The sequence below is a fragment of the Notechis scutatus genome, chromosome Z (assembly GCF_049901735.1).
Source record: "Notechis scutatus isolate UNSWTSFEM ecotype Mainland chromosome Z, rNotScu1.2, whole genome shotgun sequence".
Classification (NCBI taxonomy): Eukaryota; Metazoa; Chordata; class Lepidosauria; order Squamata; family Elapidae; genus Notechis; species Notechis scutatus.
In genome coordinates this window covers 94,474,170-94,501,109 of record NC_142025.1, presented here as the reverse complement: position 1 = coordinate 94,501,109, position 26,940 = coordinate 94,474,170, and the positions used below count along the sequence as shown (strand labels likewise).

The 26,940-nt window shown below is 38.5% G+C and overlaps 1 protein-coding gene and 1 long non-coding RNA gene across 2 annotated transcripts; one reads left to right on the top strand and one right to left on the bottom strand.

Annotated features, from left to right (window-relative positions):
* Positions 1-736: 736 nt before the first annotated feature.
* On the top strand, positions 737-4,477 carry LOC148129007 (uncharacterized). Its single transcript, XR_015746108.1, has 2 exons — positions 737-881; positions 3,190-4,477. It is a non-coding gene; the product is annotated as an uncharacterized LOC148129007 (long non-coding RNA).
* On the bottom strand, positions 3,391-26,365 carry P3H4 (prolyl 3-hydroxylase family member 4 (inactive)). The gene is made up of 8 exons (XM_026669872.2): positions 25,696-26,365; positions 11,880-12,029; positions 10,285-10,456; positions 9,228-9,356; positions 8,394-8,539; positions 7,422-7,505; positions 5,654-5,798; positions 3,391-5,237 (listed from the first exon to the last, which is right to left on the bottom strand). Exons 1-8 carry the CDS (start codon positions 26,272-26,274, stop codon positions 5,224-5,226), a joined length of 1,419 nt encoding a protein of 472 aa, XP_026525657.1. The 5' UTR covers positions 26,275-26,365; the 3' UTR covers positions 3,391-5,223.
* Positions 26,366-26,940: the final 575 nt, after the last annotated feature.

Here is a 26,940-nt window from a genome sequence, read left to right as displayed (position 1 = left end):
TTATGATGTAAATAGAAAAACTGTGGCCGAATCCAGACTTGGTCACAGGAAAAACCTCAGTGAAACTAGACAAGTTATTACTAAATGCCAAGTTTCATTGATTTCACTGTCAACTTAAGCTACATTCAATCAGCTAACTATAGCATTGGATATATAATTTACTACTTTTATAGATCAGTTTCTCATGTTGAACTTATTTATAGAACAACAACGGTGCTTTTCCCAAAAGGCAACTGGTCTTTACTTTTTTTCTCTTTTTTCTTTGAAAATGTTTCGCTTCTTCAGTTCTTCTTGGATGAGAAGTGAAAGTTTTCATAGAACCCCATCACCAAAAAAAATCCAATTGCCTTTTGGAAAAAGCACATTTGAAACAACCATGATCTGGATGATTGGTAGACATTAAAGAGCAAGTGTAATTGTGTTGATCAAGAGTTTAAAAAAATATCCAAAAATCACAAACCCATTGGGACAACACTTTTTATTATGGCACCCATAATTTTGTAATTGCAACCTTTCAAGCTTTTCTGAACATTTCTTCAAATAAAATGGTAAATACATAGAAAAAGAGGAGAAAAGATATTAAACTGGAATGAATACCACTTGCGCTCTTCTTTCCTTTTCTAATTTTTTATCACTTTGTTTAAGGATGGGTTCTGAGACCACCTAAATTCTGCAGATTATTACTGACCAATTAAAGCAATACCATTTTTAATTTTGCAGGTAGCCAAATGATTTTCTCCTAGTAAGTTTCAAATATACTGCATCTGAGGTTTCCGTATCCAATTAATTGTTATGGTTCATTGCAGTCAAACAGATATTCAGACTGGATTTGGCACTTTGTCCATATATTTGTCCCATCTCCTCCCACTCCTCCTCAAACCGTAAGTTTGTTGCTTGTATCCTAACAATTTTTATTGTTTCCTATTATGATTTTTTTATAAATACACTGCTCAAAAAAAATAAAGGGAACACTTAAACAACACAATGTAACTCCAAGTCAATCACACTTCTGTGAAAGCAAACTGTCCACTTAGGTAGCAACACTGATTGACAATCAATTTCACATGCTGTTGTGCAAATGGAATAGACAACAGATGGAAAGCATAGGCAGTTAGCAAGACATCCCCAATAAAGTAGTTCTGCAGGTGGTGACCACAGACCACTTCTCAGTTCCTATGCTTTCTGGCTGATGGTTTGGTCACTTTTGAATGCTGGCGGTGCTTTCACTCTAGTGGTAGCATGAGACGGAGTCTACAACTCACACAAGTGGCTCAGGTAGTGCAGCTCATCCAGGATGTCACATCAATGCGAGCTGTGGCAAGGTTTGCTGCGTCTGTCACAGAGCATGGAGTGTCCAGAGTGTCCAGAGCATGGAGGCGCTACCAGGAGACAGGCCAGTACCTCAGGAGATGTGGAGGAAGCCGATGGAGGGCAACAACCCAGCATCAGGACCACTACCTCTGCCTTTGTGCAAGGAGGGACAGGAGGAGCACTGCCAGAGCACTGCAAAATGACCTTCAGCGGGCCACAAATGTGCATGTGGCTGCTCAAACGGTCAGAAACAGACTCCATAAGGGTGGTATGAGGGCCTGACGTCCACAGGTGGGGGTTGTGCTTACAGCCCAACACCATGCAGGACGTTTGGCATTTGCCAGAGAACACCAAGATTGGCAAATTCGCCACTGGCGCCCTGTGCTCTTCACAGATGAAAGCAGGTTCACACTGAGCACATGTGACAGACGTGACAGGGTCTGGAGATGCCATGGAGAACCTTATGCTGCCTGCAACATCCTCCAGCATGACCTGTTTGGCAGTGGGACAGTAATGGTGTGGGGTAGCATTTCTTTAGGGGGCCGCACAGCCCTCCATGTGCTCGCCAGAGGTAGCCTGACTGCCATTAGGTACCAAGATGAGATCCTCAGACCCCTTGTGAGACCATATGCTGGTGCGGTTGGCCCTGGGTTCCTCCTAACGCATGACAATGCTAGACATCATGTGGCTGGAGTGTGTCAGCAGTTCCTGCAAGACAAAGGCATTGATGCTGTGGACTGGCCCGCCCGTTCCCCAGACCTGAATCCAATTGAGCACATCTGGGAGATCATGTCTCGCTCCGTCCACCAATGCCACATTGCACCACAGACTGTCCAGGAGTTGGCCGATGCTTTAGTCCAGGTGTGGGAGGAGATCCCTCAGAAGACCATCCGCCACCTCATCAGGAGCATGCCCAGGCATTGTAGGGAGGTCATATAGGCACGTGGAGGCCACACACACTACTGAGCCTCATTTTAACTTGTTTTAAGGACATTACATCAAAGTTGGATCAGCCTGTAGTGTTTTTTTCCACTGTAATTTTGAGTGTAACTCCAAATCCAGACCTCTATGGGTTGCTAAATTTGATTTCCATTGATAATTTTTGTGTGATTTTGTTCTTAGCACATTCAACTATGTACTGAACAAAGTATTTAATAAGAATATTTCATTCATTCAGATCTAGGATGTCTTATTTTTGTGTTCCCTTTATTTTTTTGAGCAGTGTATTTTATTTTTTTATATTTTATTTTATGCATTACTATTACTATTAATCTTCCCTTCCTTTCAGGCATCTCCTCCCACTTATGACTGTAACTTTGTTGCTTGTATCCTAATGATTTTTATTGACTGTTTACTAGTATGATTTGATTACTTATTGTACCCTGACTATTATTAAATGTTGTACCTGATGATTATTGACTCTTGACGAATGTATCTTTTGTTTTATGTAGACTGGGAGCATATGCACCAAGACAAATTCCACTTGGCCAATAAAGAATTCTATTCTATTCTGTTCTGTTCTGTTCTGTTCTGTTCTGTTCTGTTCTGTTCTATTCTATTCTATTCTATTCTATCCTATATTCTATTCTATTCTATTCCTTCCCAAGGAACTGGAATAAGCAGATGGTGTTACAGATATTGTTGCAGGATGTAAACTGTTCTGAATAAAACTGCTTTTTGCAATTGACTAGTGGTGAATTTGTTAATGCCTATAGTGTCCAAGTGGTGCTCCAATTATTTGGAGATTGCACCCAAAGCGCCTATTACTATTGGTAATGACCTTTGCTTTCTTTTGCCACAATTGTTTTATTTCTATTTGCAGGTCTTTGTATTTTGTTATCTGTTCCAATTCCTTCCCTTCTATTCTGCTGTTTTCAGGTATTACATTTATTTGCCACCTTTCTCATCATGAATCCGCAGACTGACATCCCCCAAATGTTACTAGACCTGCACCCAGAATTTCCCAGGCAACAGCGCCTCTATTTTTCTAGGAAACTGTTCCTTTTTCGGGAATTACAAAGACATGCTTTCTCAATATATCAAGGAAGAAATTCGGATGACAGCAGCAAAAACTTATCCAGAAGACACAGACTATATTTTATTAAAATATAACTACAACTAATAAAAAAATCTGTACAAAATAAACATTTAAATTAACTGAAAAACAAAGGCAGCTCTTGAATGCAAAAAAATATCTTGAAACTGCTTTCAGAAAAGTTAAAGAATAGCCCATTAACTGCAGGTTTTCAGTTAGACACATGGGGAAGGGGAAATGTCAGAACATCAGCCATCTTGGGAATCTGACTCTTTAAAAGCTCCAAGCCAAGATTGAACACAAGGAAGACCGGGATCTGTTAGAAGATTTGCAGCTGTCCTGCAAGTATTTTCATCCTCATTAAAAAAGAAATGTAACAGTACAAAGAACTATTGCCCAGTTTTGTTAGACGAGTGACGTACGTAAAGTTTTATGGATAAGGAAAGGGCAGGAGTAAAAACTTGCACAAAAATGACATTAAAGCAACTCATTTTGAAAGCTAATTATTGAGCTGAACATGTCCCCAGCTCTAAAAGTACAGAGCTCTCCTTCAACAAGCCATATTTCTGCTTGCACACTTTTCATGTTTCTAATATAAAATCTGCTGACTCCTAGTTTCAGAGAAAAGATTTAGTTGTTTGAACTTTATTTAGTTAAAAGGAAGTTAATCTTTAATTTAGGACGATTTGCTCCCTGGCCACAAAAGGGAAAGTACACACTCATACACATACACACACACACACACACACACACACTTTTCAAAAGTTCTCTTCCCCATCCGGCCAGTCTCCAATCCATCTATACACCTGCAGGTGAAAGCATGTGACTGTGCTTGTGTGTATACACACAGATCAAAAGGTGCTCTAAAGAAATTTAAGGCTAGGACTACAGAATAAATTATCAGTTAAATTGGTAAGCACTTTAGTAAAGTAAAATAATATAACATTAATTTCCTATATGCATATGATGACCATTCTATTTTTTTCCACACAAACCACTCTCATATGCAGAACCACATAAATACATTCACACACATTTACACCGCCCTTTTTCCAGTAACAGGAAAAACAGAAAACGAAGGTAAGTTGGGAAGGGAAAAGAAATACTCACAGGGAATAGCAGAATTCACAGGGAATAGGAGTTAGAATAGCAGTAGTAGGAGTAGCAGTGGTGAAGAATGGACTAATGGTGAGTAGTAATACTGTAGTGTGAATGTTTGTGTGTGTTGTCTAGGGATCTATATTGTTGTTGTCCCTTTTGTGTTTGTGGCCCAGTAAATTGAGTATAGTTAAAAGAATCCCTGACACTGCAGGTAGATTATATCTTCTCTGCTATACACACATTTAAAAGTTAATGATTGAGAGGGGAAGTTGTCATGCCTTTGGGCAAACAGGGCATTTAATAAATCTGAATATCGGAAAATCCAGTTATGCACACACTACCTTTCATAAATGGGTAAGAACTTTGGTTCTCAACATATATGAGGTCACAAAGCAGAATATATTAAACCAGAAATAAATGAAGCATTTTCTTCTTCTTAGTCCTTTGTGTTGAGATATTTTTATTCCAAGCCCATTCACAGTACTTTTTAGAAATGAGGTTCCACTAGAAAGTGGGAAGGTTCCTTTGGTTTAACCCAGAGTTGTTCTTTGTTACCCATCCATTTGCATAAGAGGAAGTGGATCTAAGTATTTTGCATAGAGGTTCTGCTGATGGAACTTTCCCAGTCTTTGGAGATATGAATGTGAGGTCAAAAGGCACAGAACATGTTGGAATGCTGTCAAAATTCATCTTGCCAGTTCCAAGTCTACTTTGTTAGGTCCAAGAAAACAACAATGCCTCCCCTTCACCTGCAGATGTTATTGGAATCATATTACTCAATCAAGTCTCTCTGTGAACAAACAACAAAGGAGATTAAAATACATTTTTGCAGCCTTTCTACAGGGACAGTTTGTGCCAGGATTATCCACCAAGAGGAAAATCAATTGAAAAAAAAAATCCATTTTCTCACTGCTGCCTCCTGCAGGTTCCATGCAGCATTCACAATAATCAATTGCAAACTACAGAACATTGCAATGAAAGAGGAAGAAAACAAGAGGAGAAACAAACGGTACTTGTACATAGATCAAATGTGAAAAAAGGCTGAAGAGAGCTCCTGCAGCCACAAGTTCAGACAGATACACTTCAATATAAACAAACTAAAGACAGACATGCAGGAGAAATAAGACAGCAAATAGGGATGAAAATCCAATGTAAGAGATATAGGCAAGAATGAACAATCAGTCCTTCAGTTCTGCTGTCAATTACCTTCGTCACCTTTGTCTCCTTTTGATCTAGGCTCCTGCCACCATTCAGACAAAAAACCCTCTTCATAGTCACCAATTTCTTCAAACTCAGCATCAGATGGCAGTGCAGGTTTTTTTACCCCGTCAACTCCTTCATCCACCTCTCCCTGAAACAGGATAAAAGAACTAATCAGAAGCAAAGCAATCAAGAACCCAGACTATTCCGGAAGGCAGCTGACCTCGCGGTGAAGCGGTGTGGATGGGTGGCAGCTCCATGAAGTCCCACGATTACTTCAAGCCTGGAGACTCTATGGGGCTGAAAGTCACCCTGTAGGGGTGATGAAGGTAGAGAGGATGCTTCAGTGGTTGCGAGGAGAGCTCAGTCTCCTCAACTGACCTGAAGAAAACCCCTTGAACTGGCAGAAAAGAAGACAGCCATTATGGCTGAACCAAAGCCGGGAAGACAGCTGAGACGGAAGTGAAGAAAGGAAAGATGTTGTATCAGTGTGTTCAGTCCGGGTAAGGATTCTTCTAACTTTTGCCGTGGAATTTTCCCTAAAACACCCTCTTTGGAAAGTGGGACTCAACAGAGGTAAATAGCGGTGACTAATGACCTGGAGCTACTATCAGACTTGGTAAAGAAAGAAAAGAAATTGCAGGGAAAACTAATTTTAAAAATAAAGGACAGACTGGATTGGTTAGTTCTGTGAAAATTAAATTGTTTCAAATTTCTGGATTATACTCTTATTACCACCTTGACTTGAAGAACTTTGGGAAACTATTGGAAAATATTTTTATTCAGAGACATTTTGTTTGCAGCAAAAGTGGAGGGGAAAAAAAGTAACAGTGACACCTCCTGGCTGAGGAAGGCAATATAGAGTTGGAAAAAGTGGATGAAGTGAAAGCTGTTATGATCAGGGTGATTGGCTGGAATACACTAACCACCTGCAACTGATTAGAATAGAATAGAATAACAGAGTTGGAAGGGACCTTGGAGGTTTTCTAGTCCAACCCCCTACCTAGACAGGAAACCCTACACCACTTCGGACAAATGGTTATCCAACATCTTTTTAAAATGTTTCACTGTTGGAGCATTCACAACTTCTGGAGGCAAGTTGTCCCACTGATTAATTGTTCTAACTGTCAGGAAATTTCTCCTTAGTTCTAAGTTGCTTCTCTCCTTGATTAGTTTCCACCCATTGCTTCTTGTCCTGCCTTATTAATAGATTACAGATAAAATTGAACAGAGGGTCTAATCAAATAATGTAAAATTCATAACAAGCATGAGTGAAGATGAATAGATATTGAGAATAATAGTTATAACTACCGTGTGTATAAGACTTACTATTGGTATTCAATAGAGAATATAGAGATTCTACCCAGACAGTATACTGTTACTGTGAATATAGAAAACCTATACATAACCAAGAAAATTGTACAATGAAAAGTAATTAATAAAAAGAAAAGAACCCAGACTATTCCATCTTCTGCAGATGGACCAATTCAGATGGACTATTTGGTACAGAACCCAACATTCAAAAATAATCATTTGCAAATTTCTAGATTTTATTCCTGAAAACAATGGTATGGGTAATGCCTGGTAAAATCTTGATGGCAAGCCAAATCTTTTCTTTCCAGCTGAGAAAATCTGAAAATGAAACATTTCCCTTTCATCTTTCAGATTTATCTAGCACTTATTATCCTCCAAGTAAATTAACGGGGCAAAGTTGGACTAAAGGAAACAAAAGCTAGCTCTTAATTTATCACATTTCTGTTTCCCAAGTTCTCACCTCATCATCTGGCTGGAGATATTGCCTGGCAAACTCCAAGAGTTTCTTCTGTGTGGATGTCCAGTTATGATAACGCAAGGCCTCCTAAGAATATCATAGAGAAAACAATCAGACAGAACAGGTGAGAGAACAATAAACAATATTTGTACTTTGTACAATTGAAGCCAGTGTTGGTGCCAGCTGAAGAAAGATACAATCTACCAAACCCCCAATTGTAAAGCTGCAGGGAGCAATGAGGTCATTGCATAGGGAAAAAGTAATTGAATAGTTAGGAATGCATCTAACATGCACCCCTCCTTTCAAAAGTTTCCATTTGGGTACTATAGTGGTATCAATATGGAACAAAAATGAGAAGCCTTAGCAGTTCAAGTTTGCTGTCAGTTATCTCAAATTTCAAGATCAAATTGTTGAACTTCTTCACACTTAAGTAATAATTAAGTAATCAAACTGTTTTCGCTCACTTACATCCTCTAGTATCCTTCTTCTCTTGGGACTTGTTTTATTACAATCAGAACCACAGACAGTAATAGCACTATATAATAATTATCGAAAATGGTTACTCTAATCCATAGTGGACAATCTACTTTGCTTTATCCCTTCAAGGAACAAAGACATCAAGCCCCCCTCCAATATCAGAAACTAGAAAATGTGACCTGCACCATTTCTGTGGCCTTCCAACATTTTGCAGACTGCCGATGCTTCAATCTCCCATCCTCCCCAGCCCCCATTGCATTTATTTTACAGATTCTCAAATAATTAGATGTGAAGGTTAATTGTTACAAGTTCAGGAGGGAGGGGAGATTGATACTAGTTCCCCCACCGTGTCTTTGATAATGAACATGAAAAAAAATCTAGAGAATCACATTGTCCCTGGGATGATGTAAAAGGGTCCCCACAGCACTGCACCCAAAATATATCAGTGCTCCAAAACAAGGTAGCAATTCTTAACCCAACCACCATTCCTGTTCCTACTGGTCGTGGGTTGAAGTCCTCTTCTTCTAGATGCCAGCGTTCACGATAGAAACGATAATAAACCAGATTTTGCTGCATGACTTCATCTCCAGGATCAAAGAGCATGTAGCTAGCTACACTCTGTACTGCATTCTTAATATCATTCACTGTGCAGAGAATAATATGCCAAATTAGCGGGAAGATACATTTTAAGTACAACATGAAAAATAGGGAGGGAAGAAAAAAAAATCAGGAAAAATAGTTTCTCACCAAAACAGTATGTCTTTATAAATATGGCCTGAAAGCAATATTAACCTCTACTGATCTTATCAATTTTTAATCACAATGTATTCAAAAAAAGTCACTGCACTTTCTTAAAAGAGAAGAAAAACGATTTCTCTCTGTACTTCCGGGTAGGGACTATTTGGCCATCCAGAGCTTTGAATTTGGAAAGGGGACCTTACTTCACTAAGAGAACTTTTTTTTACAAGCTTAAAAAAATAGGACTTATCCTAAGGTACAACTAGAAAAACTCATGTTTTAAACTTTGAAGTGTCATTGTCAGATAGCATAGATGAGGCCAGATGGAAAAGCAATCTAACTTTTTAGATTCCAAACACCAGATTTTCTGTTCTTGATATGGGCAACATTAGGTTGTTCAATGTGTAAAAAAAAAAAAACAACTGGAAATTCTGTGAGTGGGGGATAGGAGGCAAAGGAGGAAATGGAAAAATATCTACTGTCCTGTCCTATCTCAAACCAGTGGATTTTGACCCTATGCCTCCACAAGGCGGCACTACTTCAAATCCTACCCTCTCCTTGAATTAAGGCTTCCAAATCAAATCAAGAACTCACATTTGTAATATGCAAACTGAAGATAGTGATACATCGTGGCCACAAATTTCTCCACAAAATAGCCACCAACATTTGGGGTCAGGTCAACTTCACAATCTACTTTACATTGCAGGACAACAACAAAACGATCTGGGGACATAGAAAGAAATAAAGAAAAGAATTTTAAAAATTAAGTCACTAATCCATCATCACTTAGAAAAACAGTTTTTGCAACCCAGTTCCATTCATATTTACGTGGATTCAGTGATCAGCGTATTCAATAGGGCTTCCATACAGAAATGGCCATAATTTCGTTTCAGTGCCAACACCTTTGGCATTATCTTTCTACACTTACTTCCAGTATTTGCAAATTTTTAATATATTTTTGAATTTGGCTCCACTTTACCATTCTTAACATTTTCATTTCATCTAGATAGCCCAAGCAACCACTTTCTTTCTTTTTATATTATTTATGCCTATTCATATACTGACACTATTTTACAAGGAAAGATTGCATTTGCAGATGATTTGTTGGCATTATGAAGTTATCCCATTTTTTGGTCAGTCAATGCAACTAACTGCTCTCTTTTACACAGTTGATGAGGGCTCTTGTTTTGGAAGTGAATATAGGTTGGATTTATTTACAGAAGGAGGTGCTAGAGCTAGGTAAGGGGGAATTAGTATTTCAGAAGTACCTCTCTGAAAAACCAACAGGTGAAGTGGGATAAGATGGTATTTGAAATTTTGCAGCTATGATTACAAAGATCAAAACAAACAATGCAGAATTTTAAAATGTATATCACTACATCAGAACTGCTCTGCATCCAAATGAACTTATAGTACTGTAGTACTTGAAGTCATTCTAGATCTAGAGTATCTCTTTTACTCTGTGCAATAGCTCCATAATGAATCCTGCATCTGTGAAAATCCTTGCTACACCCAAAACCAATTAAAAATTAGGAGAAATAATTGTATACATGTTGCATAATTGACATTTTGAACTTTATATCAGCAAGAAAATGGATAGTGGATCAGCATACTGTATGTATGATGGCTGATCTCTCCCTGGTGCCCTTACCTGCTATGGCTGGATAGAAATCCTTAAATTCAGAGACCTCATAGCTACCCTCGCAGCCAGCTAGGCAATTTTCATAGGCCTCATAGTACTTGGACAGTGCATGCTCCATGTCAGCAATGCTACTCCTAAAATCTCCACTATTGTAAAGCTTCACTGCTCTGACAAAAACCGTCTGCAAAGAATAAATGGAAATTAACAAGGTGAGTATATTTTGTTTTTATTTAGGTATTTAATCTTATTAAATTTAAATTAATAGTTTCCCTCTTTCTAGTTCCTGCATTTCTTAAATTGACCTAAAAAGGCAATTTATTATTATTTTTCTAAAAATGCTGGCAGGCTACATAAGGTTGCTTTATAGGCCACATGGACAGTCAGGAGCCGTCAGAAATATTTGCAGGAAAGCGGGCAATGAATATTACTATTCCTTCCTACTGATCATTAGCACCATGAAATCCAATTAATTCATCCCTGAATATTTAGAGCAGCATTCCTCAACTTGGTACCTTGTGCTTATTGTGACTGAAAGTTTCACAACAGTAGTTGCAAATCCTGCTCTTCTGGAGGACATCAAGTTGAGGAAAGCTGATATAGAGTGGAAGACATCAATTTAGCAAACAAAGATTTCTAAAATGACATTTTTCATACATGTAGCAGAAGGAAAAAAACATACAAGAAAGAGCATTAAAGTGCAATCCTCCAACATCATCTGTTTTGTGTTCAAAACTCACTGGGCTTATCTTTCCCAGGTTTTTGTTGATTTTGTTTGGTGATTGATATAAACTTCATTTTGAACTCCAAAAAACTTCAGATAATTGAATATAATGAAGAAGCGGATTCTCCAACCCCTATTCAATTGAGGTTCAGAACTGAGCATAAGAAAGAAACTCTATTTATGATGTTGGTTGATGGCCTTATTGAGAAGTGGGCTCGTATTAGACTTCTTGGCTGCCTTTGACACTATCAACCATGAAATCCCTTTAAACTATCTGTGAGGATTGGAGGCACTATGTTTGAATAGTTTCACTCCTTCCTTTGTAGCCAGTTCTAGTTGATGGTTGCAGAAGAGAAGTTGACCCTATCTGACTTACACGTGGAGCCCATGTAAAACTTGATTCTCTCCCCATTACTTTTTAATGCTAACATGAAATACTTGGGATTGGTTAGTTTAGGTGAGGTACCATCACTCTGGTCCACTTTGACAATACAGCTGTTTTCTCACTCCAGTATCAGAAGGTTCCAAGTATATGGATAGGTAGCAAGGAGCTGAAATTAAATCTAAGCACGTGCAATTACTATTTCTTCACCGATATTTTCTGCTAGCTCTGATGATATTGCATGAAGGAATGGTATTACTCCTAGAGCATGTCATGATTTGAGGGTCTTTCCCGCAACTACTACTAAATTGGTAGGCAAAGGCCATAGCTGGAAGGCATTTTACTGACCTAAAAAAATGGCAGGGCACCACAATTTTAACCTATCACTATCTGGTTGGACTTCTGAAGTGTGCACTACAAAATTAGCAACTCTTTAAAGCTTTCAACTGTAGCCCCATTTTGGGGATAAATTTTCCTCTCCATAATATTCCAAATAAGTACCTCATATGGTTGTGCTTCCAAGTCTACAAGGTACTCATCTACATCCACCATAGTTTTGTAATAATTGAGGTACTTTTGGGTCATCTCATGCTTGGGATTTTTCTGTAGGAATGTGTGAGCAGCTGATACAGCTTTCTCAACCTTATTTGCCTGGAAAAAAAAATCACAAAAAATTAGAAAGCAGGACGAAGTAGACTTTAGGCTTCTGGAACTTATTTTATTCTTTTGTTTCCACCAGAACCGTTGCAAAGGCATATGTTTAGAGTTAAATAACTTTAATTGCAAGAGTTTGTTCTGAGTTCCAGGAACCTAATTCAGGACAAAAATTCACTACTGGTTACCACAAGTATTTCAGCAGCGAGCCATGTGAACTCATAAATCAATCAAATGATCTAGGCTTAGTCCAGTATACACTTTGTCTGAATATCCCAATGAGATTAGAGGAGCTTGCTTAAATAAAATGTACTTAAAACATGTAAATTAAGTTGCTTTTAATAACTGCAACAGCTATGAAGGTACACTTGTCAGAAAGTTAGTGTTAGACTGGGTATCAAAGATACTCATATTTTTTTCCATGTTCAGACATGAAAGTTTACTTTGGGCTAGTTAACAGGATTATTGTGGGGGAAAATGGGAGGAGAGAGAGCACTAAAATGCTGCCTTGAGCTGCTGGATAAAAAGAAATGCATGGATAATATTTTGTTTCTCATTTTACGATTCCATCACTGCCAACTGTACGTTTAAAGATTGAAAAGTTGACCAGGCTTTCATAAGGTGTGATCCATTAAACTGAGCTCAGCCTATTAGCCATATCTTGGATAAATAGGTCATTTTTGACTGCTACCTGCAACTGTCAAACATTCATTTAGAGATAAATTATTTAATCAATGACTCTCTCACACTTTGTGCAATTTTAGAAAAGGCTTTTTATTCATCAAGCTGACCATTCGCCTTTTCTCTGAAACTGAAATCAGAAAATAAAAGTGGAGATATGTATGCAAAGTTATGTCAATCATCTTGACTTTTGATTGTGGTGAGATAGACATGTACCACTAATAACTTATAAGTCTACAGTGGGATCAACAGCTGGTAGATGACATGTAGTTCTGAATAAAATACTCCAAACAAGAAATATAAAGGGACAGTTCAGTATGAACAGAGGACTGGAATATTAATATTGACAGAGGAACTTAAGTTTAATACTTTCACTTTTAGTAAAAGGCTAGTGCATGGAACAAAATGGAGCTATGCTGTAAATCCACAGTATAGAGCAGGGGTGTCAAATTCGATTTAATTGAGGGACGCATCAGGATTGGGTTTGACCTTTGGGAGCCAGGGTGGGTGTGGCTGGGGTGGGTATGACCAGCTCAACATCACTTGTGTCGGGGGCGCTGGTGGTGACATGAGCGCTTTGCCAGCAAAAATGGACTCCCAAGCTTGATTTTCGGCTGTGACGGCCTCCTGCAACCCTCTGCCAGTGAAAACGGAGCTTGGGAGGGTCAAGCGCGGCCCTCCTGAGCTCCATTTTCACTGGCAGAGGCACTGCGGGCTGGTCCTTCACTGTTTCTAACCACCCCATGGACCAGATCCGGCCTCCGGGCATTGAATTTGACACCCCTGATAAAGAGAAATAAGGAGGGAACACTTTTCTTCTTTGAACTGTACTATAATATTGGAATGTTGGACTCAAAAAGAAGAAGCTATTTAGTTTCTCAGAACCAATTAAAACATTGATAAAATAAGAAATAACATTATTTACAATAAATAAATGGATAAGAATTATGTACTGAAAATTATTGAAAACAAACTTAGTAAAGTATTTACATTTACTTTCACCCAATAACAAATGCTGAACACAATTCTAAAATAACTAGAATTGAATTACAGACATCTGAAAAGATTGAAGAGCATGAAATTAACAGACTAATACAATAAATCTAATTGTACAACAGAAGATGAAATCAAACAATACAAAAACTGAAACTGAACAAAGCTTTAGAACCTGATGGCATCACTATAAGATACCACAAGAATTGTCAATACATTTTGATAAATCAGTAACCCAGGCAATAAATTAGATACAGCAATATGATAAAGGAAAGAACATTTCATTCCTCTGATCTACAAAGAGGGGCCCATTCAGTCCTTCATACATTAAATCCATTAAATGTAGATATACTTTACAGCAATGCTTGCTAAGAGAGAGAAAAATGACATTTTAATTGAATTGGTACATCTTGGTCAGATTGGAATTGTTCCAAAGAGATGCATAACATATTCCATTAGAAATATATTGAAAGGCAACAATAATTTTACTTAATGTGAAGAAAGCTTTTGATAATTTGGAATCAGTCTTTCATTCTTACGATTCTGAAGAAAATGAATTATAGATCTTTTTTTCATATGGATACAGAGTATTTATGAAAAATAAAAAGCCAAGGAAATGCGGGGAAGGTGTATTACAAAAATATATCCTAATGAAGATAAGGTTGTCCTCTTTTACTGTTTTTATTCTTATCAGTAGTTATTGGCAAAGAAGATGCATAAAGAAAATAAAAAATTCACAAAATTTCAGGAACTAAATCAGCAAGAACATAAAATAAAACTATATGCAGGTGACATTACACTTACTCAGCCAAAAATCTGAATAATAATGAAGATTTATTTAAAGTTTTTCTCTTCCAAATGACTCCAATTAAAATATAAAATATGTGATTGGCAGAAACAATTAACAGACTTTACATAATGCAGGTAATAAAAGTACAAAGTGGCCCGGTAGTTCTGAATTTCAAATTATATTATGTACTTAATCAAAATTACAAATTGGATTATATCACTTTATTGTTAATTTATTTCTACTGAGAAAGCAGATCTCCCAAATAATTTGCACAAATAACTTTCATAAAAGTATTATATTTTTCTGCTGATATATTTAGTATTCATCACTAACATGAAAATTGAAAATGGAACTATCAGCTTATATTGCTTTTTCATATACTGTGGCAAATTTGAAAAACACAACAGTTTGAGAAAATGATATAGAAAAAAATTCTAAGAGCTGAGTTTCCTTTCTAACTTATTTCTTAATTAAATGTTGCTGAACAAAGTATAACATACGTGTCAAATGCATTTTATATGTGGTTACTGCCACAAGTACATTTTATGCTTCTTATTGGAAAGTATGCATAATTCCTTTGCAGATGAATAGCTAATTAAGTTTATGGGAGCATGCCTTAATCCAGCAGTTTCCAATGTTTCTGGCTTTGCGGACAGACAGGGGGAGAGAGGGGATGGTTCCGCATAAGCAGCGGTGATCACACAGAGCTCCAATTGCGCAAGTAGTGTGCATGTGTGCCTGCCCCTTGCACAAATGGACTTGCGCACACGCACGTTCACCTGCTACTCTCACAAGTGGAGCTGCATGCACATGTTCATGTACCACTTCCGCAGCCCAGTTCCAAATATGCCATGTCCTGAGGGTTGGGGACACACCCTTAATCCAAAGTAACTTCATTTTCAATCTGGCACAGACTTTAATGCAATCTGAAAACCATTTTGGGGTTATACTTCTATATATGGGCTTGCATCACACTCAAAATCCATGTTACACATAAAGTCTTAATATGCTAATGTTTTAATGATCTATTAAATAACAATGGATCTTCCAGGGTTTGAACAGAAGATACTATAATTCCTTATTATACTGATGTGGTTTATACTACGGTGGTGAAAAGTGTATTACTGCTTGTATTTGCAGTTTTTCAAAGCTCATAGAATATATGGAATGTATTCAGTTACAAGGAATATTGGCGGGAGGGACTAGAAGTGGCTTCTCTCCCATAGCCCTTGTCCTGTGGACATTCTCCCTTCAGAACTGAAGATGACCCTGATCCTGTTGGCAAGATCTTAAACATCTGGTTTTGTGCCCTGGTCTGGGGTCCAAAGTGTAGGAAGAACCTGTTTCCTACCGTGTTTCTCATATAATAAGGCCGGGTCTTATTTTTTTTTGAGCCCTGAAAAAATGGCTAGGCCATCTTTTCGGGGGTGACTTAATTCTCCCCCTTGCATCTTTGGGCGGGCGGGCAGCGATGGCTTGGATGTTGACCTCGGCGTTGGTGGGGCACTTCGTATCGGGGTCAATGCAGGCAGCACCATATCCGGGTGTGCAACAAAAGTACTTCCTAACGGCAAGCCCCCCCACCATTCCCCCCCATTTCACATGTTTTAATATAGGCCTTAATTTGGGGGGAGGGGCTTAATTTCATTTCATGCCTATAAAACATGCTGGGACTTCCTATTGGGGGAGGCCATGTTGTTGGAGAAACAGGGTAGCTATATTGATATTTAGACAATTCTTGTTGGTTGCCATATATATTTATTTTTGTACCATATCACAATTGTTTCTAATTGCTTTATGTTCATTGCCCAGAGTCAATTGTTTGAAATGGGCCACTATAGAATTGGAAAAAAAATTAAGTATTAAAGTATTGAAAAATCTTATGTAACAAATCTAGTTCGGTATAATTTTATGATGTTTGCAGATACTCTTTTTATTCATTTTGCATAAACTAAATTAAATTATGATTAAGTTTCAAAGAGTTCTAAATGATAGCTGCTGGAAAATAAACAGGACTAAGTTGGCACAACATTTCCATGGAATCAACATTTTACAATTTTATCTGCAGGGGCTGTAGGAGTTCTGTTGAACTAGAATAGTATACATACCATAGAAAATAGATGGATAAATAAAAAGGGGAAAACTAGGCTATAGGTACTCCTCAACTTATGACCACAACTGAACCCAAAATTTATGTTGCTAAGCAAGATAGTTGTTAAGTGAATTTTGTCCCATTTTACAACCCATTCTTGCCACACTTGTTTAGTGAATCACTGTAGTTGTTAAGTTAATCACACAGTTTTTAAGTGAGTCTATTTTCCCCATGGTTTTGTTTTCAGAAAGTCACAAAGGGGACCATTGTGACTTTGGGATGCTGCAATAATCATAAATATGAGTCACTTGCTAAGTGTCTGAATTTTCATCATGTGACCATGGGAGATGCTGCAACAGTTGTAAATGTGAAAAATAGTCATGTCACTTTTTTCAGTCTCATTGTAATTTCGAATGTTCACTAAATGAACTGTTGTAAGATAGAATAGATAGAATTCTTTATTGGCCAAGTGTGATTGGACACACAAGGAATTTGTCTTGGCGCAAATGCTCTCAGTGTACATAAAAGAAAAGATACATAAATCGTGGACTATCTGTAGACTGTTTTGTGGCATACAGCAATGTTGATCAAACAGACTTCAGCAACTTTCCTGGAGGTCATTCCTAAGAGGTCTGCTAAGACCAGAAGAATAAGATTGGCATCTATTATGCACTTCCTGTTAATTAAATGGGGTGTAATTAAACCTTTGAACTAGCTTGAATAAACAAGTTAGTGAAGAAGGATGAATATTGATTTAATTTTTTTTAAAGGACACTGGAATAAAGTGATCATAAGAAACGTACTGCCTCCTTCCTTTGAAAAATAAATGGGGGAAAACAGAGATTCTCAGAATATAAAATTCAATATGTAATAGTAATCAAGTGCAGTATGTTCCAGGAGCCATCCTGATACTCTGGCCTTTTCACCAGCCTACTTGTTTCTCCCTGAGTAACACTGAGACCCTCTGAGGCAGTATCATGAATCAAACTATCTATGACTGAAGGCGTCTGCTACCAAAGTTTGCTTTGCAGCCTATCCTAGACATGTTGGAGAAATATTTGCCTCTGATGAATTATCTCATCAGTAAAGCTTCTCCAGCCCCCACCAATGTCTGTTTCAGTCATCATCGTTTAGAATTTCAGGGTGCTTTGTGGAAAAGAAGGCTTGCGTCTGGAAGGATCTCATCTGCTTCAGGCGAAGAAAGAAACTACTGTCCTCAGGATGGCAGAGCATAGAGGCAGCCTTCTATCTGCTGACCTGTTTTCCTTCAACCATTCAGGGAGACTGGGAAAGGTTTTATAAATACTGAATGTGCACGTTAGTCCTTCCTTGACGATCTTTTCCTTTCTACTAAAGTCCTAGTTATACCAATATATATGGATTTCTTGACAATAATGGGGTCATAGGCCAAAAGTGATGGAACTAGAAATATATGAGACTTCCTTTTAGATCACTCTTCTACAATCATGGCTTCAATTCCTCCTCTAACTCAGCCAACCTTTTTGGACCTCAGAGAGCACCAAACTCATAATTTTAAATCCCACGGACTAGAGACCCTGGGAAAATCCCCAAAAAAGTCTGCAGGAAAATTCTCCACCTTGTTTACCTACCAATCAGTCATTCTTTATTTGGGATCACAGGATACCATCTCCAGCTCCGTTCTTAGGGGGAGGGAGGGGGAGAGAGGGGGGGGGAGACTCTTTTGGCTTCATGAAAGGAAAGCAGCAGAAGCAGCATAAGTCTTTCTTTCTCTCCCCCAAACTTCACCAGAAATGAGTCTTTGTGAGACTTGTCGTGCCGGCGCAGCCTCTTGGAGCAGGCTGCCTTGCAGGCATCCCAAGGACTCATTTCTGGCGGAGTTTGCGGGAGAGAAAGAATTTTGCTGCTTTTCTTGTGTGCAGCCAAAAGCAGAAGAAGAAAGAAGTGGAAAGAAGCAGTTCGGTGGGCAGGCAAGGAGCGTGGGGCAAGCTCCCCCCTCCCCCTACTACTTCATGTTGTTTGCAATGCAAGCAATGCAAGCCTTGCGTTCCGTGCAGCCTGGATTAATTGCTTTGGGGGATGCTTTAGGGGTGTCATTTCTTTGCGGACCACCAAAATTTTCTTGCAGTCTACTAGTGGTTCCCTGCCCACTGGTTGGCGACCACTGCTCTAAAGCACTATAGGACTGTCATGCAGCAATCTATCATGAGTCAAAGTTTGAGTAAAAGATACTAACTTCAGGGTATGGCTGAAAGTACTACTTTTCTAAGATAAACCTGGGCATCAGGATGTTTAAAGGTAAAATGAGTTTACCAGTTTTTAAAATTAAATATTTTATTTCCTTTTCTTTCCTCTAAGTCTTTTTTAAAAAATGTTCTTCTGTATTGTTTCAAGTGCTTTAAAATGTCTTCAATATATTTTAAGCACCTTTCTCTATCTTGTAGCCGTCTGCCCATCCCACCCACCCCCAAATTCATCATTATGTGCATTCAACAAATTATGAACATGCCAAGAAAGCCAAATAAATTTACCTTTTACCACAATGAGTCAGTATTAAAACATAGCTTTGGAGAAATAAGGGAGACAATTCCCCCTTTGCATATTGCAAAATGTGCTCATATATTTATATGAATGTATGGAAATTTTATCAAAAAATATGAAACAAGGGATCTCTATATATTCATAAACTAAGCCAGCATTGTTTAACATAGTGTTTCCAGATTTTTGAGGCTTCAATTCACACTATTTTAATAGACATGTTGGCTGATATTCATGAAGTCCATAGAAATCTACTTTAAATTTTGAATGTGTATCAGCATGGTGTTTGTACCTCTGGCTTGTAGGACATGTGTGTTTGCTAGACAATTTATAAATTAAAGATCCTGGCTTGCACAGAATAGTATGAGCATGCATTCGGTAAGATTGAGTTTTGATAGTGCTTAATACATAATGGCCAAAATGTGCCCAAATATATCGGCTTTGTCCTTACAACTACTAGGAACACTATATGTGGCAGAGTTACTATTAAGGCTGGTAACGTAATCTATTCATTCTATTTAACAAAAAAACATTACATGAAAGCTTTGACTGACCAAGTCCATGATAGATGGTACATGACAATTAAAGATACATCTGATGATGACTACAGTATATAAACCTGGCACACTAATATATGCCCTTGGCAGACAATCTAGCTAGCTGCAGTGCTCTTTTGGGGCTGCACTTCAAAATGTTGTTTTATGACACTTTCAATAAGATGGCTATATGTACAAGAGCATTATCTGATAATTTAAAACTTTATACCATAAACATTGAAAGGAACTTTTTTTAAGCATTAATATCATTTTTTGATATTATTAATATCAATATGTGGTTTGACTGGGACAAGCTAAGTTATTGCAGAAGTGCAGTATGCTGTTAACAAAGAATGTAAATTAAACATGAAACTCTCAGCATATTATTTTAGCTTTCCCAACCATAATATAGACAACCAGTTAGTAAAACTGAGAGCATTTATTGCAAAAGGATGGAAGAATGATTGAGAATATAATGTGAAAGAAGGCTGTTATTAGTATTTAATACTCAAAATAGTTTCCTATGGGATGGCTATTGTTGACTAGGATTAGGACCAGAATCTAGCAGAAGAGACGGGAAGCCAATGCCAAAATCACATGTTTCCCCCCTCTTACAAGATTCTTATCTGAGAGCCTCACCTAACTGAGAGCTAGTTTGGCCTAGAGATTAAGGCATTAGGCTAAATAGGAGGAGGTCACAGGTTCAAACTATGAAAACCAGGTAGGTGACTGCCAGTCATTCTCTCAACCCAATTTACATCCCAGGGTTCGTGTTGCAGAGCAAATAAGAGGAGGCATGTGTGTTGGATATGTTTGCTGTCTTGATTATTTGCAAAAATAATGAATAATACAATCAGGATATAACTAAATAAAATAAATGAACTCTTTTTAAGATAATGGCTAAGATGTTCCAAGTGAAGAACCTATAGTGCTATCATTCATAGCTGATCATTAGGACCCCACTGTATGTTTACAACAGAGCAAATTGAAACGGAATTAACCTAGACAAAGAGCTTGTCTACATGGGTCAATAATCGTATATTTTGACAAGTCATACTCCCATTGAGAGGTGCTGTATTTCAAGCTGAAAGATGATATAAACTCTACACTTAATCACTGAAAAACTTTATTAATCATTTAATGTGTTTCATTGCCTCCTATGTAAGTCATCAGTTTTTATTTATTGTTGTGGTATAGAAATACACTTAATAAAAGATAAATAAATATGGAAGATTGACATGTCGAATGGAGTAAATTGTAAAAAGCCTGAATTAATGAAAGAAGGAAATAAGTTTAAAGAGCAAAAGGCAATATTTGAAGTGATAGATAGGCATGATAGAAGCAAGGATAGTTTGGGAAAATAAGAAAACTTGGAAGATATAATTAACGTGTTAGTGTAAAGTAAATTTAGCTGTATTTTTCTTTTCTTATCTCATGTCTTTAAATTGTTTTGCCTAGTAATTCTTACTGCCTCGAAGCAATTTGAATGTTTATCTCAAAAGGGAGCAGTGGTGTGTTTATCTTCCTATGTGTGTGTGTTTTACACAGAGAAAGGCAAGGTATCACACATTTCAGAACTCTTTAGATGTATAGTTTATAGTAATATACTATAAATATACAAACTATTTGCATATTAAACTTGAGTGGGAGTCATAGCAATTCAAGACAAAATGATGGAAGGGAGAATGCCTCATTTTTTAAAAAAATATAAATTCTCTGTGGTTTAGAGAAGAATCTTCCTTGTCTGATAATTTGATATTCAAACTAATTTAAACATCAATAACTTTCTTCTATGGATATCAGTCAATGCCCACTGACATATAAATATTAAGAATGCCCAAAATAAATTTTGTGCAAGTATAACACGTTTAGACCCAAAGGTTTTTTTCAGGAGGCAACTAGACCTTCTTGTTTTTTTCTTTGAAGACGTTTCGCTTTTCATTCAAGAAGTTTCTTCAGCTCTGACAGGATAGTGGGGAATGGAAGGATTTCTATTCCTTGCAGACAGCTGATCATTTGCATCCTTTTAGGGTCGTTGAAGCACTTGGAGGTTTCTCTGTGCCCTCAGGGTCACCTGAGTAGTGCTCCTGGTTTTTGTAGTGTACAATTTTTTTTTTCTTCCTCTGGAAATCCATTCCTACCTCCACACCATTTCAAAGTAGAAGTCTGAACCATTTTCTCCTTTTCGGCCTCCATGCACCTCATTTCCGGCCTCTGGGCAACCCATTTTTGGTTTCCGCATGCCCCATTTTTGGCCTCCGCATGTCCCATTTCGGCCTGTTCCAGGCAGCAGGGATCGCCACTGATCACCGCCACCAATCACTGCCGTTCATTGCCGCTGCCATTTGGCAGTGATGAAAGGCAGCGGTGATTGGTGGGGTTCGGCAGTGGTGGTGATAGATGGCGGCGATCGGCGGCGATACCCACCTCCTGAAACAGGCTGAAAAAAGGATGCGCGGAGACTGAAAACGGGGTGCACGAAAGCCGAAAACAGTTGAAGGCTGAGGGCTGGTAGGTGGGCAGGGCTCTGGCAACGTTCGCTCTATAAGACGCACAAACATTTCTACCCATTTTTTGTGGTGGGGGGAGGAGTGCATCTTATACTGCAAAAAATACGATAGTCGTTAAGGCCTGAGGCCAGAAAGCAAAGACTGGGAGTTAAAGTACTGTCTTAGCCATTAAAACCAGCTAGATGACTTTCAGCCAGTCACTTTCTTTCAGTCCAACTCACCTCACAGGATGTTGTTGTGGAGAAAACAGGAGGAAATTGTGTTGAATATGTTTGCCGCCTTGAGTTATTTGTAAAAATAATAATAAAGGTGGTATACAAATAATATTGGCACAAACTTGTAAACACAAACATAAATAACAATGAAATAGCCACATCTAGGTGCATCTAGGTACAAAACAAAATTTACAGATCACAGAATTTGATTCATAAGTACACAGAAATTACTATCCATGATAGAAAAGAACAATAAACATTATAAAAGAAAGATGGAATTCTCCATAACCCCACTTTTTACTATGAATATGAATAAAGAACCTGAATGGGAAAAACTAACAAACAAGCAATCCAACATGCACAAAGAGATTGGTGTTCATTGCTTTGCACATAAAAGCTATTTTCATTTGACAAGTTTCTTCCTTGGAGAAACCTGCCTCATGTGCATTTAATACCGAAGTACTATGTAACCATTGTGGTACCTGTCACATGACTTTCTGCTAAGAAAAAGAGTAAATCAATTAACTTGCCAAGGAGGGAGGGAGGGAGGGGTCAAATGAGTACTGAAACTCATTCGTTCATACTCTCTACGTCCACTTGAGAAAGTCAGGGATCTGTGAACCAGAGAGACGTGGCATTAAATACTTTTGGTATAGAAGAACTCCTGCATCAGGAAAGGAGGCAGGGAGAGGGAGGGACAGAGAGAAAGAAAGAGAGAGAAAGAGAAAGAGAAAAAGAGAGAGAGAACAGAGGAAGAGGAAACTGAAAAGACCAGAAGCTTCTGCTCCCTCCAGATTTAAAGGGCCAGAGCTCTTCAAAACCAGAAAGAACCACAATGTAAAAAAGGGCAAAAAAAAAAAAAAAAGACTGGCAAATGTAGCTACACAAGAAGCTAGAAAGTGACAAGAAGAAAATGACTTCACTCTGTTTCATAGAGCCAAAGGAAAGGGCTTCAAACCCAACAAGGAAAAAAAATCCTGGGATGACATAAGCATGACTCTTCTGCTCCCCATATGGATCCTCAATTCCAGTGAAGTTTTTAGTTTCATTTGGAAAGCATGCTGTCAAAGGCAAGGCTGTTCAATATGGAGAATTTACATGTTTCATGATCATCCCTCTATAAAAACATGCATTTTGGAAGGATCAGGGAGTTAGAAGAGATCTACGTGAGGAAAAATGTACTATGTATGCTAAAAGCAAACTGAGACTTTGGCTAATGTAATGGCTAAAAGGGAGCTGCCAAATGGGTTGGTTAATATGGAATAATGCATAATATTCATATGCAGGCTTTTGTGCATTGACAACAGAGCACTCACTGTTAAGTCAGAATAAACCTTAGCTCCTTGGAGTTCATAATTTTTATTTCTAATATTAGTATTTTATCATAAAAAATACAAAATACTAAAACAAATAAAAGCATACATTCAACCCTAACAACAACAAAAAGAAAAAAAAAGTATGCAAAAAAAGGAAGAAAAAGTGATCAGTGCCTTTTTCCCCCTTTCAGTACCCAGGCAGGGTGAATCCTACATATTAAATGGAGTTCATGCTTTTACTGATTACATTGTGGAAATCAGAACTATTGCATCATTTTGCATTATTTTTTTTAAGAGATAAGAACCGATTTAATACATCAACTTTATTCTGAATTTCGTTTCTGATCTGTCTGAGGTAACAAAAGTCTTTGGGATGAGTCCTGCAGATTTCTAAAACTGAGCACCACACACAGCCTCCCCAGACATGCCTTCTGTTCATTCTATGACTGAACTTATCTACTTTGGGCAAACAATAATGTTCCAGAATTTCTAAAGTTAAATGCCAAATTTTGGGAGCACACAATCATGATTTCAGTGCCGCATTTGGCCAGAGAGGAAAGGAGGATTTTGCCTTCTCTTCCACTGGTGCATCGATTTGCATTAAGGAATTTAACTTCCCAAATTGTTGGCCACTGTGAGTACCAGAATGTGGTCTTGGCCTGATTGAATGAGCACTTAAATTCTCCCACTGGCATTGATGTCTACTGTTAGAATATGGAGATGGAATAAATTAAAATCAATTACCTAAATTAGGCCTGACTAACCTGTCATCTTTCTGATATGGTTACGCCACAACTGGTCACCTCCAAGGAGATTTGCCTTAAATAAAGCCATTCAAAGAAACAGCAAATGGGAATGAGTCCTGCCCAAGGGGTACAAGCCCCATAGTAGCAGTGCTTCATTTCCAAAAGGATGAAACAATAATATTAACGGCAATATTATTCTTTGCTACACACATCCGTTTTAATACTTGATAAATGGAAACACCTTACACACACACAAATACATATGCACAAAACCTACTATAGGTACTCTTTGACTTACAACAGTTTAACAACCGTTCAAAGTTACAATTGCACTGAAAAATGTGACCTATGACCGTTTTTCACAGTTACAACATTTGCAGCATCCCTATGATCATGTGATCAAAATTCAGATGCTTGGAAATTGGTTTATAGTTATGACCTTTCGATGTCTCAAGGTCATGTGATCCTCTTTGCGTTCTTCTGACAAACAAAGTCAATGGGGAAGCCAGATTCATTTAACAACTGGTTTACTTATCAACTGCAGTGATTCACTTAACTGTGGCAAGAAAGGTCATAAAATGGGGCAAAACTCATTTCACAACTGTCTCATTTAACAATATAAATTTTGGGCCCAACTGTGGTTGTTAAGTTGAGGACTACCTGTAGTCAGTCAATAAGATAGAAAATGAACTTTCCTGCTCCAGGAGTACTTTGGTCTATTCTTAAATGACTCTAGGACAGCAATCCTCACTTAACAACGTTCTCTTTTAGCAATTCTTTGAATTAAGATGATGTTGAAAAAGTAACCTTACCACTGGTCTTCACTTTTATGATTCTCTCAGCATTCCCACAGTCACATGATGGGAGATTTGGGCGCTTTGCAACCAGCAAGCATTTTAGTCATGGCAGCTCTCCTCAGTCCCATGACTGCCCCTTGCACACTTTACAGCCATCTTCTGACAGCTAGTCAATGGAGAAGCGGCAGTAAAATTGCAAGTCACCGTCATGAGACTGTCCTGCTTAACCGGGACAAGGTTGCAAGCCCACCGCAATCACGTTATTATGTCTTAACGATGCTCAGTTACCAAGTTGCCTGTTCCAATTATGGTCGTTAAGCGAAACCAAATGCCAGACATCGATTAAGCTCCGCCTACAGAATCATCAAGAACTAAGCAAACGCCTCATTGGAACCGTCCATACTTAATGGTGCAAAGCTTCTGCATTACGCGCCCCGAAGCGCGCGCTCCCTACCTAATCCCATGCTCACCTTGAAAAGCGCGTAGTGAAGATATTGGTAAGGAGTGCGCCGCTGAAAGTCTCGCAAAGTCTCGGTCGGCGGGTAGGTGAGCTGAAAGACAGGAAGGTTGCCCTTACACCTCCTCAGGCAGGAGGCCCGCTGGAGGACGAGCCCGAAGTATTCCATCTCCTGGTCTTGGAGACCCTCGCCGGGCGTGACCCCTGAAGAATTTTCGCCGCATCCCGCGCTGCCTTCAAGCTCTGCAAACGAGTCGCTTTTCAGAAGCAGCTCCGAAGGAGACGGGCTGCCCTTGGCAAGCTCTGTAAAAAGTGGGCCGGTGTCTAACTTTTCGCTCCCCGCGCATTCCTTATGGCAGTGCGCCTCGCTGTCCTGGAGCAAGCGGTGAAGGCGCAAACTCGCCTCCAAGTAGCGGATGCTCTCCCTCCAGTTTTCGCCCTCGTACTGCTCTAACGCATAGGCGTATGCGCTCTGCAGAGGCATCAGCTCAGCTTCTGGAAAGCCGCGGAAGCTGTATTTTTCGTATTGCGCGCCCACTCTTGGCGCCGACGCTATTAAGAGTAGGAGAGCCAGCCATCGTCTCCGCTCCATGCCGACTCTGCGGCCGGCGACTCTCTTCCCCTGACCAGACCAGCTACTTGGAGGCCCATCAGGAGTCTCTGGGAAGCAGGGGGAAGGCAGACGGGACAGACAGATTTGGATTCCGCAGGGTCTTAAGCTCGCCCTGATATAGTTCCTACATTTAAAAAAAAAAGGGGGGTGGGCGCTTCCAGGAATTCTTTCTTTTTAAAGTTGAAAAAACGCCTGATTTGTTTGTTTGTTTTTAATTCTATCGGTAAAACGACCCCCCCCAATTTTCTTCAGGCTTCAGGAAAGACACACAAAATGTGTTAAGAAGTATCTCTTTTTTTAAAAAAAAAATCAAAATACAATAAAACAGTTAAAATATAAAACTGGAGCAAGTCACCTGCCAGATAGAAACAATGACAGAAAACAATATGAAAGCCAATATTCCCAGAAGTCCAAAGATGTACACTTGAACTATCTTCAAGTGTGTTAGATTATAATAGGTTAATTGGCAATGCTGATTGTGAAAGATGGGAAATGCTAGGTTAATACTTGATTAATCAGACAAGTCATTCTTTTTCAGCTTTTTTTTCTGAATGGGCATTCAGACATGGATGGTATTATCTTGGTTTCAATTAAGCTTTTGAGAATTCAAGATGGGTTTGCCAGAAGCAAAATATATTTTTAATA

What these genes read in the sequence shown, in the direction of transcription:
- P3H4 (XM_026669872.2), bottom strand. Translation starts at nt 26,274, where the DNA reads ATGGAGCGGAGACGATGGCTGGCTCTCCTACTCTTAATAGCGTCGGCG. An exon ending in TCAGTTTGCATATTACAAAT is followed by an intron (nt 8,540 to 9,227) that starts GTGAGTTCTTGA and finishes TTCTCTGCACAG; the next exon opens with TGAATGATATTAAGAATGCA. An exon ending in AGGACTTCAACCCACGACCA is followed by an intron (nt 7,506 to 8,393) that starts GTAGGAACAGGA and finishes TGATATTCTTAG; the next exon opens with GAGGCCTTGCGTTATCATAA.